The sequence below is a fragment of the Muntiacus reevesi genome, chromosome 2, assembly GCF_963930625.1.
Source record: "Muntiacus reevesi chromosome 2, mMunRee1.1, whole genome shotgun sequence".
Taxonomy (NCBI): Eukaryota; Metazoa; Chordata; class Mammalia; order Artiodactyla; family Cervidae; genus Muntiacus; species Muntiacus reevesi.
Window position 1 is genome coordinate 140,508,777 of NC_089250.1, and position 17,855 is coordinate 140,526,631.

At 50.9% G+C, this 17,855-nt stretch overlaps 1 protein-coding gene across 1 annotated transcript in view; it reads right to left on the reverse strand.

Annotated features, from left to right (window-relative positions):
* Positions 1 to 361: 361 nt before the first annotated feature.
* The window catches only part of TLL2 (tolloid like 2), a 134,475-nt gene continuing 116,981 nt past the window's right edge, over positions 362 to 17,855 (reverse strand). The window contains exons 14-21 of the mRNA XM_065920056.1: positions 15,543 to 15,668; positions 14,666 to 14,826; positions 13,846 to 14,026; positions 11,761 to 11,886; positions 9,545 to 9,672; positions 6,064 to 6,277; positions 2,554 to 2,804; positions 362 to 496 (exon numbers count right to left, since the gene is read on the reverse strand). Of these exons, the coding sequence (XP_065776128.1) occupies positions 362 to 496; positions 2,554 to 2,804; positions 6,064 to 6,277; positions 9,545 to 9,672; positions 11,761 to 11,886; positions 13,846 to 14,026; positions 14,666 to 14,826; positions 15,543 to 15,668 (1,322 nt within the window). The remainder of the gene's footprint in view (positions 497 to 2,553; positions 2,805 to 6,063; positions 6,278 to 9,544; positions 9,673 to 11,760; positions 11,887 to 13,845; positions 14,027 to 14,665; positions 14,827 to 15,542; positions 15,669 to 17,855) is intronic.

Genomic DNA, 17,855 nt, shown 5'->3' on the forward strand with positions numbered 1-17,855 from the left:
GAGTCTCTGAGACATGGTCAGCCTGCCTTACACCTATGGAAGCACATCCAGAAACAGAGCCACCCAATGGTAGGCTTCTGCCTCATAGGAGCAAAGGGCAAAGAGAACAAACAGGCCAAGCTTAAATAGCCAGGGACACCAAATCTTAATCTTTAAAACTGCATGATTGGTAACACCGAGGCCGGAATCAAAGAAACATCTTCTCCCCTCCTTATTCTGGCCAAATTCATCAGAAACACACACTTCCAAGGCTAGATTTTGAGTTTTTGTTTGAGAATAATACTGTACACTGCTTTAGGGCAGATTCACAAGGTGCTGTTGTTATAAAAACATTCTCAGTTCCTGTTTTTCAAGAACAACATTATTTCTTCATGTGTAGGGCATCCTGGAACTTGGTACTGGTATACCGGGCATGAAAGCCTTTCTTGTTAATGGTGTCATCAGTGTAGAATCGAATCATCAGAGAATCCCCTGCAGAGTAGATTTCTTCCAATGGCTGAGGGAGGGAGAAAGGAAAACCAGGGGGACTTTAAGCCAGTTGGCTATGGTTGGAGTATTAAAATAAGGAGGATGAGACAAAGACACAGGAGAGATGCTGAAGGACATCAAAACAAGCTGCTTTTCAAATAAAACCTTTTCAAATTCTGCTCCCAATAGCACCCCCACCCCCTTGCCCTAGCTCTACTTTTCCAAAGACAATTCTAAATGCACAGCTCATATAGAATCTATTATTATTAAGTGCATCGGTTAATTAAGTGCATCTAAGCACTTTCAGGGTTTCCCTGGTGGCTCAGATGGCAAAGAATCTCCTGCAATGCAGGAGACCTGGGTTTGATCCCTCCAAGATCCCCTGGAGAAGGGAATGTCAACCCACTACAGTATTCTTGCCTGGAGAATTCCATGGACAGAGGAGCCTGGCAGGCTACAGTCCATGGGGTAGCAAAGAGTCGGACATGACTGAGTGACTAACACACACACATGCTGAGGCATTTTCAGATTTCATGTCATGTAAAGTTACATTCGCTTTATAAGGCAGGCACTATCTCCATTCTATGCTTGAGAATCCAGTTGAAAATCTAGTTCACAACTCAATAGTTCTCAACCTCAGGTCTTCTGACTATATAGTGTATATCACGAATCACCCAGCACTGGGGTCACTGCTGTGATGTTCTCCCAGGAGATCTAAGACAAAGACCATCGCTGAGGCCTCTGTCTTGTCCAAGGACAAAACTGGGATGGAGTTGCTACATTTGACAGAAAGGTTTCGCCAGGTGGTAGGTGAAGGGGAGCCAGGATCCCAGGCTGCCATCTGCCAGATTCTAATAGAACCAAACTGGGCTTCCCATATATTTCACTGCTCAGGACCCTTCAAAGTTCTCCTCCACGTGTGGACCCCACAGTTTGAAAGCCTTTATCTCTCAAAGGCACTGCATCAGCTAAGCCACACTGTGTCATCCTTTCTTTTTTGGAGGATGAGAGAAGATGAAGGGATATTATTCAAAGATCCATACAAAGGCCAGTTTGAGGCCAGTTTACCACATGCACTAATGACTCCAGAATGATTTATTGTAAGTTTGGCCAGTTGCAAAGAGGCTTGAGTGATCAGCTCTGCAGGTGAAGGAAAAGACAGAGCTGGAAGCCCAGTGTGGGCAGTGCTCAGCATGATGCCGATGGAGGAGGACCAGGACGCCGATGGAGGAGGACCAGGACATCGAACTGGTCTACGCTCTCACTGAGCGTCAACTCAGGGCCTATGGCAGGTGCTGGGGAAATGGTGATGAAAACAGGCATGCCCTGTCCTGAGGAGGTGGCCCAGAAAAAAGATGATAACGAAAACAATCATAATGACCTTGAACATAACTAATGTTTATAGTTAAAAGAGTGATTTGTAATTTGTATAAGCATTTGGTTTCTACTGGGGGAGAGAATTGGGAGTATATAGACTACACAAGAGGATAGTTAAAATATTTTCTTAAAAAAAGGCCTGAAGGCTAAATAAAAATGGGGGTGTGGGGAGACAAACCCTCTGCAAAAGTAAGACAAACTCTCTGCAAAAGCGAAGTGAAGTGAAAGTTGCATGGGACTCTTCGTGACCCAATGGACTATACAGTCCATGAAATTCTCCAGGCCAGAATACAAGAGTGGCTAGCTGAGCCACCAGAATACTGGAATGGGTAGCCTATCCCTTCTCCAGGGGATCTTTCCCACCCAGGAATCAAACCCCGGTCTCCTGCATTACCGGTGGATTCTTTACCAGCTGAGCAACCAGGGAAGCCCAGTCTGTGAAAACAGGGAGCACTAAAAGGAAGATGCTCTTCCCTAGCTGGCCTCTGCATCAGGCCTTCCTGACCTGGTCCCCGTTACCTCCCAACCTCCTCTCCGCTACCCTCCGGGTTTCCCTCTCGGCTCCAGCAGGACGCGCCTCCTGGCTGGGGCCCTAAGCAGCCGCAGGGGCCGCCAGGGCTGTGACCCACGTGTGTCTGACCGCTCAGTTCATGCTCTGAGTCCCCGCGGTGACCGCCCACCACCACCCCCAGCATCCCCAGGACTCACCCCGGAGCCGCAGAAGCGGCCGAGCCTGGGCGCTGTGCTGTCGTAGCCGTCGAACGCCTCCATGTAGTCGTAGCCGCAGTCGGCTTCCTCCTCGACCTCAAACGTGCGGAAGATCAACTCCACGCCGTAGCCGTCCTCCGCCACGATCACCCAGTCGCAGCGGGCCTGGCTTGGGTAGTTGTTGTCCCCAAACTGGGCATGGGAATAGAGCTCTTTGGTCTGCACTTCGGCCTTCAGCCTGCCCCCACACTCTGGAGCAGAGAGAGAAGCGCGATGCCCCCTCGGCACAGACGGGCCGCGCTCCGCGCCGCGCACCCCACCCCCAGCGACCCCGGCTCTCTTCGCACCCTCTGTACAGGCCGGTTTTCTCTGCAAAGCCGGGTGTTGGCTCTGTGCGAAAGGCCAGGCACGTTTCACCGCCCCATTTTGTCAGTCACTCAGTTGTGTCCGACTTTGCACCCACGGACTGTAGCCTGTCAGGTTCCTCTGTCCATGGAATTTTCCAAGCAAGAATACTGGAGTGGGTTGCCATTTCCTCCTCCAAAAAAACCCCATTTTACAGAGGAGTAAAAGAGATCCAGGACTTTCCAGGGTTCGCTGGGGAATCCAAATTAGCCCTTACACACAAACCCAGGACCTAGGTGCCCAGATTTGGCTATAGGGAGCCTCGGGGAACACCAGACATGCCATGATAAAAGCCTTTCCTTCTCTCCAATTATGGATATATGGGGCCAAGGGATGGTTTGCCCTACTGGTCGCCGGGATGTGGTTGGATCTTTACCACTTTGTTGCCTGGAAGCATCTGAAAAGGGCTCACTCCTGCCGACAGACTTACCGTAATCTGTTCTTTTTGCCAGCAGAGGGCGCCAAAAGCGCATCAAAACTGCTGGTGAGGGCTCAAATCTGAAACCTCAGAATAGATCTGGCTTGCTCCTGTATCTCTGGAGAGGGCAATGGCAACCCACTCCAGTACTCTTGCCTGGAAAATCCCATGGACGGAGGAGTCTGGTAGGCTGCAGTCCATGGGGTCACGAAGAGTCGGACACGACTGAGCGACTTCACTTTCACTTTTCACTTTCATGCATTGGAGAAGGAAATGGCAACCCACTCCAGTGTTCTTGCCTGGAGAATCCCAGGGACGGCGGAGCCTGGTGGGCTGCCGTCTATGGAGTCGCACAGAGTCAAACACGACAGAAGTGACTTAGCAGCAGCAGCAGCACCTGTATCTGGACTTCCCTGATAGTTCCGCTGGTAAAGTATCTGACCCCAATGTGGGAGACCCCGGTTCGATTCCTGGGTCAATTCCTGGAAGATCCCCTGGAGAAGGGGTAGTCTACCAACTCCAGTATTCTTGGGCTTCCCTGATGGTCCGGATGGTGGAGGAGGGCATGGCAACCTTCTCCAGTATTCCTGCCTGGAGAATCACCATGCACAGAGAAACCTGGTGAGCTATACAGCTCATAGGGTCCCAAAGAGTTGGACGCGCCTATGCAGCAGCAGCAGCACCTGCATTTGAGAGCCTGACCACAGGCTAGCTTTCAAAAACCCTCTGCGGGTGTTACAGGTGAGCTATGCCTCAAACTTTGGTCTTGTATTCTGTAGCTTTAGCTTCTATTTTTTACTAGGATGGTAACTCTGGTTGGCCTGAGCCCATCCTACATAACACATGATAAAAATAGTACATGGGAGTGATGGGCCATTAGAGAGCAACGGAATTTTGAAGGTAAATTTCCCCACTGCAGTTCTCAGCGTGCTCCATGCCTCCTCCCCATGGTGTGGCTTCCACGCTGTGCAGTAACATTCACTTTGCCCCGAGGTCCCCTGCCCGCCTTCCCCCCCGCCCCGTGCTGTCCCCCACCCAGGTGGAGCGCCACATCCAGCCTGGCCCCAGTCCTGTCCAACTGCCAGCTCTCAGTCCTGAATGTGCTCTGGCTTAGATTTTCTTCCAGGTCTGAGCTGTCTTTGGAAAATTTCAAATTCTTGCGATGTGGCTGGCAATGAAATGAGGGCTGAGCAGGGTAGGATGCCTCCCACCCATCCTGCCAGATCTCCTCTTCTCTTCCCACCTGCCCTGGCCCCTGGAGGCAGACCTCTGGGTCTACACGGACGAGCCCCTTGGCCCCATGATCCGGCCACAGGCAGCACTAGCAGATCAGGGAAGACAGAGGTCAGGGCACTAGTCCCAGGCCCCTCCTTGCCTGGTCACCACAGGCTGTGTCCTTTGACGACAAGTCGCAGCTCCTGTTTGGGGGCCCTCTGCTTGCCTGCTTGTGTCTCTAGGCTTCAGGAACTGATCCCCCACCTCTGTCATTGAGGCTGATGAGAGTGACAGCCTTACATCTTAGCCATGGTTGCTGCACTGTCCCTGTGGTGTCCCCACATCCTGTCCAGCCCTCTGCAAACAGTCCCTTAGGAGCTTCTCAAATAATGACTCCCCCTGAGTGTGCCCTGTTTCCTGCAGGACCCTGAGCACCCTGATCACCCACACTCAGTCTGCAGGGACAAGAGGGTGAAGTCACTAGTTAGTGACTTTTAAAAATCACCAGGGAAGTGGTGATGCAGCCGTGAACAGTGGGGAGTTCGCGGCCAGGGTCAGCCAGGCTTCGAAGATGCTGGCTGTCGCTTTGTCTCGTCTGATTCATATTTTCTGGCTCTGGGAAAAAACTGGGAGAAGGGGCTGTTGAAGGGATCAGAAAACCTCACAGAGGTCATGATCATGATCACAGACTCTGAGTGAGCCTCACTGCCGCTGCTTTGTCAGAGGGCGAGGATCAGAAAGTCAAGGTTGCTTCATGGATTCTAGTCCCAGGCTGTATGAGGGCAGGAGAAGGGGGCGACAGAGGATGAGATGGTTGGATGGAATCACCAACTCCATGGACGTGAGTTTGAGCAAGCTCCCGGAGATTGTGAAGGACAGGGAAGCCTGTCGTGCTGCAAAGAGGAGTCGCAAAGAGTCGGACACAACTTAGAGACTGAACAAGTCCCAGGCTGTATCCTTTAAGTGGCTAAAGAGCAGAGCCAATGTTCTTACTGATTTTCTTCTATTTAACATGGGGTAAATAATGTAAGTTATAAGCATAAACATTTTCCGCCAAAGGGCTAATTAAGGCTGTTTATTTCAAGTGAGAAAAATAACGGGAAACAGAAACACTTTTGGTTTTTTGGAACTGCTTCTTGAAGGGTACAGAGGATTCTTTCCACCATTCAGCACCCAGACACAAACCAGCAAAATTACAAATAAAAGTTTAAAAGGAGGGCAGGAGGAAGAAAGGAAGAGAGGTAAGAAGTCTGGCACTGAAAAAGGGTTGCTCACTTAATAGGTTGTCAAAGACATTAAAACAGCCCTTCCCGCATGGCTGCTCGTGTTTCATTTTAAAAGGGACACATCATCACACACCTCCCGTCCCCACAGTAATCAGAATTAAAGGTGGTCCTTTTCCTGCCTTCATCACTCATCTATCTCGGGTCCACATGGGGATTAGCTGAAGGCCAGGGCCCCAGCCCACACACCTGTGCTGTGCACGGCCTGGAATCCTCTCCTCTGCACCGAGGCGTCCGAATAAAACCGGAGAAACAGGCTGCTGCCCGAGGCCACCACGGGGTCCGGCTTCTTGCTGCCGCAGAAACGGCCGAGGACGGGGGCCTGGCTGTCAGGCCCATCGTACAGTTCCAGGTGGTCGTAGGCACATTCCTGGTGCTGCTCGATCTCGAACTCATTAAACGTCTGGGGATGAAAGAGCAGCGAGTGAGGCCAGATCCTTTCAGCCGGGGTGGGTGCAGGCCCCCTCTCCGGGGACACAAGGACATGCATCTACCCAGCCAGCTGTGTGGGGGGCGGGGAGCCCATGGCGATGGTGGCCACACTTGTGGTGAGGGTCACCACTTGGCCTCTTTTGGTCTCCAGAGCAACCCTGTGAGCTAATTCCACCATGACCCCGTGGCGGATAAGACGGCTGGGGTCAGAGAGTGTCAACGCCTGTTGATGTCTGTGCTCCTCGGTCGTGTCTCACGGAATCTCCTCGCTTAACCATGAGACCACGGAGCTTCCTCTGGGCCAGGTGCTGTTCTCAGGGTTTGGTAAGCAGCAGTCCTCACGATCTTGTGAGGTGTCTACCGTGATAACCCCGCCACTTTACAGATGAGGAAACCGAGGCACAGAGCTGTCGCATAACTGGCCCAAGGGTCACCCACTGGCAGAGCTGGGCTCGGGCCAGGAGGCCAGGAGCCCCTGCCCGCAACTTCTGCAGGCACTGTGCAGGCGCCTCGGCACAGATGACGTGAACGGCGCTTTTGTGAAGTGCACACTGCTCCACGTGCTCATGATCAGAGAGGCTGGCCTGAGGTGAGTTTTCTTTCCATGCGGAGCCCTGCATTTTGTTACTTAATTCTGATGATGCTGTCAGGGAAGGGCTATGAGTATCCCAAGTGTGCAAAAGGGGAAACTGAGTCTTAGGGAAGTTAAGGGACCTGCCCACGCTCACCCAGCTGGAGGATGGAGCTGAACTTGACTCCCAGGCAGCCTGACTCCAGACCACACTCCTAACCATCACCAGCCTGTACGGCCTCTCTTCTTCTTGTCCCCCCAAGCCTGTCCCTCAAAGCAGGCCAGGGCAACCTCATAATTTCAGGCTGTGCACTGGGCTCTGCAGCTCCAAATGTAGGACTTCTCAGGCTCTGGGCAGATGACTGGTTGATGGCCTGCCCATGGCTACCAGGGGCATTTAAAGAGAGGGGACACTTTAAATGAAGACTTGGACCAAATGACAGAGAAGGAGAGAGAACATTACCAGGAGGCGCTGGGAAGGAGCCTCAGTTCACAGCAAGGGAGCTGGGGCAACAGGTCAGGGATGGAGGTAGAGAGGCACAAAGAGAGGGGCCACTGGCTTTTGTAAGGGTGTTAAACACATTTGAAATGGGAAAGACTCTTCACACTTACAGACAAGGAGGAGGGGCAGAGAGTGGGGGTAGGGCTGTGGGCAGGAGTGGGAAAGGGAGGCCGGTGGAAACAGGGTGGGCAGGGCAGTGGGAGGCGGATGGCGGGCCAGGGGGCTCCCCATCACGGGATGCCCCGTGGCTGTCCCCATGCAGTCAGACCCTAGCTTCTTGGTAAGCATTCAGCTCATGCTCTGTGGCAGCAAAACAGTAGAGCGTGATCAATACCCACTACCCACTTCCAAAGGACATATTTAAGAACTATCACGTATGTATGAGCCCTAGATAAACTGGAGGTCTGGGCTCACTCTGGCCACTGTGATCGGTTGTTTTAGTTCTTCAGCACTGCAAAGAACAGGAAAAGACTTTGGGGGCAATTATTGAAATCTTATGACCCTTCCACCGAAGCGCAGGTTCCCAACCCCGGAGGGAGCCATTCCCCGGCTGCTTCAGAGATTTCTGTTGCCATGATGAACATCCTCCAGCAGATGGCAGCCTTTCTCCAATGCACTTGCTTTAATTCACCCTTGCCCAGATTCAAGGCTTCTGACTGACCCAGGAGAGCAACTCAAAGTGCTTACTATAGGGACAGCCATGCATAGGAGGTGCCCACATGAGCACCCTTGGTCAGGGACCCTGACTTTACCCCCGATGCCCCAGGCCTGGCACAGAGAGACACCAGCACCTGCTGTCCAGCTTGGGCGCGTGTTCACCCACCTGTCCTCCTCACTGCTCTCGCCAATAAACACCCATGTAAATCTCCAGCTGAGCATCTGTTTATCATCACCTTCTCCTATGTTATCCCCCCTTCTCCCTGGAGATATGGTTCATAATTCAAGGGGACACTCATATATATTAATCCAAGGGGTCCATAATTCAAGGGGACATCCATGTATATTCTAAAGAGTTTAGCAATCTCCAGAGTTAGAATGACCCATTTAAAAACTGTTTGTCTGCTGGAATACAGTTTCTCCAGAAAGCAAGAGGGTTTGTCTTACACTCCAGGATCTGGGAGTCCCTGGTGGTTGAGAAGCAAGACTTGTAGAAAAAACTCATTTCTCTTTTGCAATAACCGAGCATGGTATGCAGACTACCACAATCATATGCACGGATAGGACTTTAAAAAAAGGCTTGTGTGTGAGTGTGTTAATCGCTCAGCTGTGTCTGATTCTTGTCGACCCCATGGACTGTAGCCCACCAGGCTGCTCTATTCATGGAATTCTTGAGGCTAGAATACTGGAGTGGGTTGCCATTCCCTTCTCCAGGGGATCCTCCCAACCCAGGGATCGAATCCGGGTCTCCAGCACTGCAGGCAGATTCTTTACCACCTGAGCCACCAGAGAAGCTCAAAGAAAGGCTTGGAAGATATATATGTTTAATGCAAGAGAGAATGAGCATACATAACTTAATCTCCTATTGTTAATTAGGTAACAACAGTGAGGTGCTACGTGCTTAGTTGCTCAGTCATGTCCAACTCTTTGTTAATGGGGAAAATGTTAAGTTGTAGAGGAATATGAATAATAGAGTACTTTTGAGAAATGTGAGCAAGAAAAGGATATATGTTTTTTTTTTCCTGTGCATACAAACGCAGAAATTTCTGGAAGAATTCACAAAAAAATGTTCAGAAAAGTAATTTCTAGAGTGAGCATGGGGGTCTGGAAATTTGGTTTTCACTTTCCAACCCTCTGACTGACTATATTTTTTTAATATCTTGAGAATGTATCATTTGGTAAAATATTATAACTGCAAACAACGGAATCACAAACAACACTTAAAGTCTGTGTAAAGGGTGCCAGTTCAGTGACACCACTGTGAACAGATGCTGTTTGCACAGTGCTGCTCACCCACCACCCTGTGCTGATGGCTTCAGGTACATCCTCTTTTCTAATCTGCACAACAGCTACAGGAGGTAGGTTTTACTAGCAGCCCCGTTTTCCCGAATACAAAACTGAGTCCTGGAAACGTTGATTAACATCACCAGGTTTCAGAGCAGAGACCCAGACCCATGTCAGCCTGATACTGAAATCTGTGTCGTTCATAGACTTTGAAAATAACTCACGAGTTTCACCCTGTGGCCTGCGGTTGAAGAGATGTTCCAGGTGCACTCCCTCCGGCTCGGGTATTTGTCAGGCCAGTTGGGGCTCATCAGGGACCCCTCTGCGCTGCTGATCTTGTGTACACAGCCGGCTGGGGACAGGCAGAGAGAGACAGCGTGAGAGAGAGAGAGAGGTAGCTCACTTTGGGCAGCAGAGGGGGTGTTCTGGAAGAGTCTCCTCCAACTCTCCGAGCCCCTGTCACATGGTCATTGAACGTCGGGGCAGAGGCTGGCCTGAATCAAGGGTTCCCCGGCTCAGAGATCTGATATATTTTTCTTCGCTGCCTTCCTGGAGCCGGGTCATCTTTCTAACTATTGCTATTTGCATTGCAGTTGTCATTGGAAATACGGTAGAGTTGGTTAAGACCACAGGCCCTGGAGCCAGATGGGCCTCAGTTCAAGTCCTGGTTCCACTGCATACAAGCTGGGGGACTTTGGGAGCTTCTGTAAGCCTTGGTGTCCTTGTTTGTAAAAGGAGTGGGGTGTGTGCATGGATTAAATGCACACCCTTTGGAGGGGGGTGTGTGCACGGATTAAATGAGATGATGCATGTGAAAGGCGCGGCGAGTGCTAACAAAGGTCTCCATCACCATGCCTCCAGTCTTCTAGTTTCCAAAGTAGTTTCAGTTGGAGGCTACAGATGTTGCCCTGGTTACCGTGCTATTTGCAAAGAGTGGTGCCACGACTAGCTCAGTAAGTAGCGTTTGGGCCAATAGCTAGAATTTGTCTCCCTCTGTGTTGAGCGCTGTGGTAAGCACTTTGATTGCAACCTCTCATTTAATCCTTTCCACCTTCTAATTGAGAAAATAAGCTGAGAGAAGGCAAGCGACCTTTTGGTCAGGGGTGGAGCCAGGACTGCCTTTGCCATTGCTGATTAGGAAGGAGAGGACCCCGAGGAGGTACCACTGCTGTCTCCCAGGCTGCAGGTTGTGGTGTGTGTTTGTGGGGAGGGGGCAGTTGAGGGCAGGTCAGGGTGGGGGGCAGCTGTGTGGAGGTTCCACCTCCTTGCTGCCTCTGCTCTGCAGCCATGAGGAGAACAGGTGCCAACAGGGCAACAATTCAGATACGGGGTGTCTGCTCCTGGACGCCACACCCCCCAACGGGGACCCATTCGGTTCACCCGATAGAACCTTAGCTGACTTTATAATCCTCCTGGCCTCCCCTGCACCGCAGGGGCTAGATGAAAGTGTGTGGTTTTTGTTTTTTTTTTTTTAGTTTTTTTAAGTTCCAGAATGACAGCTCCTTCTTCCGACCCAACTTTCAACCCAACCTGTGACTGCCTGTGTCCAGGTCAGAACGCTGGCCTTGAGGGTGGGCTTCGGAAGATGTCTGAGCTCCTTCTTCAATTCTTAATTAGCTCATTTTCCAAGGATGCCCTGGCCAGCCCGAATGCCCTAAGTCCGAAGTGCTTGTCCCAGGTGGGGCGTGAAGTCTTCACCTCTTCCCTTCCCTGCTGTGCATGCAGGGCTTTGTGGTGGGGCCAAGGCCAGCAGGCTTGTGTGTTTATCGAGATGCTCAAACCCCCTTTGCAGGGTGGAGTAGGCACACACGGAAGGCCTTTCTCAGGGTGGCTGGACATCAAAAGCCATCTGGCTCTGAAGGACTCCCAGGAGCAAACGGAGCAGGGAACAGAGTCTTCCCCAAATTCTATTTTACTAGACTCGTGCATGGTAAATAAGATTACGACATAGATAACTGATATCTACTGACATTTCAAGTCCTTACTATGTGTCAGCCTATATGAAATACTTGCTAAGCATTCTCTTATTTAACCCTCACAAAAACTTTAAGAAGCAGGTATGTTTAGTCCTTTTTATAGGGAAGAGGAAACTGAGGCTCAGAGAGGTTAAGTCACTCACCCAAGGTCACACAGCTAGTAAGTAGTGGAGCCAAGATTTAAACCTTGGGGGTCTGATTCTGAAACCTGGGGTTTAACTTCTTTGCAATAATAAGTGTAGAAGAGCACTTGAGGGCCCATACAAGCCCCCTGAGGGAGTGACTACCCTGGGGGAAATCACTCATGAGCAGGAGGCTGGGAGAAGGGAAGGCAGGCAGAAGCTGAGCCTCATTTCCGGGCTTGGCCAACCGGGGAAGAAGCGCCCCTGGCTGTTGAGCATGGGTATACTCGGGCAGCCAAGGTGACCCCCCACGCCCTGACCCCGGCCGCAATCCAGCCTCACCCTCTTTGCAGTCCTGCCCGTTCTCATGGAGCCGGTAGCCGTTCCTGCACCTGCACAGGTAGCTCCCAAACGTGTTGACACACTCGTGCTGGCAGCCGCCGTTGTCCTTGGCGCACTCGTCCTTGTCTGTGGAGATCAGCGGGCTGTCCTAAGGGGAACCACCAACATGGGGGCGCTCCTCACAGCCCAGGGCCCCGCTCCAAAGGAGCCTCTGCCAGGAAGCCTCCCTGATCATCCCCAACGCTGATCATTCTTCTCCGAGGGGGAGGGTGGGGCGGCATTCCTTGGGCATGACCTGGCCCTGTATATTCCCCATGCTCCTAAAGTACTTTATGTGTACGTGTGGCTCCACCCCTGCTCCCCACCCAAACCAAGGAGCTCCCTAAAGGATAGGCTAATATTAGTAATAATATTAACAAGAAAAAAACAGCTACCATGAATTATTTACTATGTGATGGACACTAATCACTCTATACTATACTCTCTGGGCTTCTGAGGTGGTAAAGAATCTACATCCAATGCAGGAGACATGAGATGTGGGTTCAATCCCTGGGTAGGGAAGATCCCCTGGAGAAGGGTATGGCAACCCACTCTAGTATTCTTGCCTGGAGAATCCCTTGGACAGAGGAGCCTGGTGGACTACAGTCCATAGGATTGCAAACAGCTGGACACAACTAAAGCAACTTAGCATATACTGTCTATATTACCTAACTTAATTGTCACACATCCTTAGGAGGGAGGTGCCTGTGTCCCCATTTTACAGGTAGGGAAACTAAGGCTACTGAGACCGCTAACGTGCCCAAGGTTACTCAGTGAGCAAGCAGCCGGTGTGACCTGGAGGCCTGGGCTCTTATTCCACGACTCCACGCCTCCTCCTGCCTGCGGAGCAGATAAGCATGTGAGCCAGGAGCCAGACAGCCCAGTGCAAGCCCTGCTCCTCTACTTCCAGCTATTGTGACCTTGGGGAGTCCTTGACCTCTGTGCCTCAGTTGCCTCACCTGTAAAATGGAGTCAGTCATGGTGTCCTTACCTCACAGGGTTGTTGAGAGGAGAAAATGAACTAGTATAAGAAAAAAACACTTAGAACAGTGTCCAGCCCCATGTCACTGTTCAGTTCAGTTCAGTCGCTCAGTCGTGTCTGACTCTTTGTGACCCCATGAATCGCAGCACACCAGGCCTCCCTGTCCATCACCAACTCCCGGAGTTTATTCAAACTCATGCCCATCGAGTCGGTGATGTCATCCAGCCATCTCATCCTCTGTCGTCCCCTTCTCCTCCTGCCCCCAATCCCTCCCAGCATCAGGGTCTTTTCCAATGAGTCAGCTCTTTGCATGAGGTGGCCAAAGTACTGGAGTTTCAGTTTCAGCATCAGTCCTTGCAAGGAACACCCAGGACTTATCTCCTTCAGGATGGACTGGTTGGCTCTCCTTGCAGTCCAAGGGACTCTACTGTTAGCTTTTACTTATTACCATGGATGGACTCAAGCATTAGCTGCTGTCATCACTGTGGTTCCTGTGCCTCAAGTGTGCAGCCCTTGCCTAAGCTTAGCAGCTTTCTCCCCTACTAACCGAGGGTCAGCCTCCACCCCCAGCCCTCCCCCAAGAATAACCTCGGGGTTCAGGTGTCTCCCTTCGCTCTGCCTACTGCCGGTAATGGGTCACCAAACACTCGGTGTTTTAGCCTCTGATTCCATGAGGACAACTAAGAATCCTTAAAGGACCCTTAACAAATAAAGAATTGAAGACCACCCAGCACTTCACTACTGGAACCAGGGGCTACAAAGAGACAACCCAGGCTCTTCTTCAAGCCCTTTGGGGGAGTCCAGCCTTTCCCACACCTCAATTTCAGACCTCTGGTCCCCAGAGCTGTGAGAGACAACACTTCTGTTGTTTTGAGCCACCCAGTGTGTGGTCATGTGTTTCGGCAGTCCTATAATAATATAGCTACCACTATATAAAACCCGGACCGAGGCAGACTGTGAGGGCAGGGGCAGTGGACAGAGAGGGGTAGGCGGGTGCCCTGAGGCTGGGAGCCTGCAAAACCCTGTCTCCCTCAGTCTGTGGTCTTGCCCCAAAACCCGCACACCTGAGAAGAAGTGGGCCCTGAAGCCGCGTTTGGAGACCGTGTTGTCGGACTTGAACTCCACGCGCATGTTGTTGCTCTGCGAGGTGATGACCTCGGGCGTCTCAGAGCCGCAGAACGTGCCGTGCAGCCTGGCATCAGGGGGCAGGCCGCTGCGCACCTCCACGAAGTCATACTTACACACCTGCAAGGGAGCGCCGTGGGGAGCCGCTGGGGGCTCCCGCTTCCCTCCCCCCAGATCCCGGCACCCTGCAGGACCCCTGCCTAAGAGCTGCACCCTCCAAGTGAGCAGATGGGTTTGACTGGGTCCGGCAGGAGGGTCCTCTCGACTCTCACTGGGATCCTTCCAGCCCAAGGTGCAGATGGGGGCACTTCGGACCTGCTGTCTAGCAGTGGGCTCTGCCTGGGCCTTGGCTGGCTGATGCAGTCATCCCATGACCACTGCCCACGGGAGGGAATGGGCTGTTAATGCCATCCTGGCCCCCAGATGCATCTCACCCCCTCCATTCTTCCCAGCTGGACACTAAGCCCCAGATTCCTACCCCAGGGGACGTACCTGTCCTGACCACCTCCCACTCCCTAGAACCCCCTCCTCCTCTCTTCTCCTGCTTCTCCTTGGATTTATCGGTGATGAGAGGACGAGAGCACTCCATCTGCTGAGGGTGTGCAGTTGAAATCGCCTCGACAAACACCCCAGATTCTGCCCAGCTACAACGCCACAACCCTTGGAGGCCACCTCCCTGCCTGCTGATCCCCTCCCGAGTTCCCAGCCCTGGGTCACATCCCAACAGCATTCCCAGTCAATCAGAGCCTGGACACATACATCATTGCCTTCCAGTTCAAACACTTCAAACTGAAGGGAGATCCGGTACTGGGCGGGGGCCACCACTTGCCAGACACAGTTTTTGTTCGTAGGGTACTCCTTCGGCCACCCGGGACTGGTGATGGTTCCATTCAGCTTGGTAATGAAACCGCCACAGGCCACTGCCCGGAGGGAAAAGAAGCAAAATTCATTTGGTTTTAGTTCCAAGTGACTGCGATTTCCCCCAAGCAGCAATAAGCCCTGCTGTTCTTTAATAACATCAACAAAAACAAAATATAGACAATCTGAACTGATTAATTCATGTCCTTTCTTCTGGTCTGTTTCAACTGAGGTTTTGGAGGGATGGAGTTGAGGACAAGTCTTTACTGCTTTTTAAAAAGAAGATGAGGCATCTGTGCTTAACCTCTCAGGGGCATAGTTGGGGACTTCATATGACTTGGGCTAAGAAATGTTTGCACCAAGCTATGCGATGTCCCTGTTTTCCATGAACAGGCAGAGTCATGCAGGTGGCAAGGGAAACACCACCAGCCAGGTTGGAATGAAATGAATGAAATGCACTATTTGTTGTGTCACACTGAAGTGCTCACAGTTATTCTTTGTTTTCATTTTCCATCTTTATAATCATGTGAATTTCACATGGTCACAGAAGAAAATGAAATTCCATGATTCCATTTGCTCAGTTGCTGGGGTGGAGTCCGATAAAGTCATCTCGCGTTTGTGGCCTTATCACGTTGTTTTTCCCTCCAGAAGGGAGGTGAATCATCCCCCACAATTGTTTATTCACAGCCGACCGGCTGCCCCATCTCCATCTGTTCCCCTTCTCCTAAGACTTGTCCCCCATCCCTTCTCACTCCAGCTTGGCAGGTCTAATACTAACCTTCGCAGGCCTTCTTGTCAGCGGCCAGCTCGTAGCCAGGATCACACATGCACTTGTAGCTGCCCAGAGTGTTCACGCAGCGCTGCTCACACCCACCGTGATCTGGCCAGGAACACTCATCCACCTCTGTTGGGGAGGAAGGTGACCCTGGTTAAGTCATCGAACAACTGTCAGGTCTGTTCCCCATTGTGGTCCACATCCCAGGATTCCCTCTAAGAACAAGAACAACTCCTGCTGCCCGCCTTCCAAGGAGTCCCCCGTCCACAGAAACTGGCAGCAGCGACAGCAGCCAGTGAGTCTTGACAGCACACGAGAGTAACCTGTTAGCAGGAAACAGGACTCCTCCGAGAGATGATCGGGCCTGGATAACTTGGATAACTGTGCTCTTTGAAGAGTTTAATCAGCAGTGTTCGTTTGTGACCTTAATAAATCTCAAAGCTTCCATACCAAAGATGATTGACTTCAATGCCATAAAACTGGGGCTCCCTCCATAACTGTGGAACTTCTCAGGACACTAAGCAAAGGGTAAGGACCAAGAGCAAGGTGGAGCAGTGGTAAATAATCCACCTGCCAATGCAAGAGAGACGAGTTTGAACCCTGGGTCGGGAAGATCCCCTGGAGAAGGAAACGGCAAACCACTCCAGTATTCTTGCCTGGAGAATTCCATGGACAGAGGACCCTGGTGGGCTACAGTCCATGGGGTCACAAGTAGTTAGACACAACTGACCATGCACGCATGTGTGTGCGAGCATGCACACACACACATACAGGGACAAAGAGATACACTCCTAGATGAAGATATATAATGATTCTCTAGGGAGACAGCCAGAAGCTATGAGTTAAATTTTTATTACTAATTTGAAGATGTGTCCTGGGTGATCGTCAGGTTTACAGAAAACACTGGCTCTTAGATGAGCCGATGCTCCCAGGAGAAACTGCAGGAAGAGGCCACAGTGAGACTGAGTTAGCAGGGGAATTAGATGGGGTTCACTGATGTGCTGGGGGCAATTAAAGAGCAGCAAGCAGGATATTGTCCAGAGAGAGAACACAGAATTCATTGGAGAATCACCCCAGCCTGTCAGCCCTGCACCACTGAGGAAAGAAAAACTCAGGCACTGGATGTCTCCAAAACGAGTGTCAGACGTAAAAGAAAAAAAATCATAAGTTTCTGTGATCAATTTGTGGTACATTTATCCCTAAAGAGCATGCAGATTGTGGCCTAACAGAGCTGCAGTCTAGTGAAAGGACGATGAGACACGGAGAGATCTTCAAACAACAACAAGAGCCCAATCTAGGAAGAAGAAAGGGTTGGGGAGTAGGTAGAAATGTTGGTTTCCTAATACCAGGGAAGGTAAGAACAGAGCAAGGACGGAGTTCACAAAATCTCAGAAGACCTCACATCATACATAAAATAAAAGGAATGAGGACATTTTCAAGTTGATAAAAACTTGAAAAGATTCCCAGTCCTGCCACCTCAGCACGGATCCACTTAATAAGATTTCTGGTAGAGAGCTTTTCAGACCCTGCTGGAAAACACCCAGAGATAGAACTCTTACTGTTTTTAAGTATTTCTAGTCCTTTGAAATTTGAATTGTTAAAAACTCTGACTCCTGGCAACTTCTAACACAGTGGTCCTGCAGAAAATGCAAAACTTTCAACCGTCAATTCTCCTTTTTTCAATTCAAAAACTCCAACTCAAATAAACTCACTTCCTTCCAATCTCCCTGATCCACGATGCACAAAACACTCATCAACCTGGTGGCTCATCACTGGGTAAAGGACAGTTTGTAAATCTCCCATCATTTCCTATAGTGGGAAGCAGATTTAGGCGGTGACTCTAAGAGTGATGTGTCCTTGGGTTCAACAAAAGCTCAAATAAGTTGGGCAGTAGGGAGGATTGGGTTTAGGGAACACCCTGTAGGCAAGGGGTTGAAGTTGTCCTTGTGAAGTGAAAGTGGCTCAGTTGTGTTTGACTCTTTGTGACCCCATGGACTATACAGTCCATGGAATTCTCCAGGAGAGAACACTGGAGTGGATAGCCTTTCCCTTCTCCAGGGGATCTTCCCAACCCAGGGATCAAACCCAGGTGTCCTGCGTTGCAGGCAGATTCTTTACCAGCTGAGCCACAAGGGAAGCCCAAGAATACTGGAGTGGATAGCCTATCCCTCCTATCCCTCCTCTAGCAGATTTTCCCGACCCAGGAATCAAACCAGGGTCTCCTGCATTGCAGGCAGATTGTTTGAGCTATCAGGGAAGCCCCATAGTCACAAACAAATATAAGTACTAAGTATGCTAAAATAGTAACAATCCTAC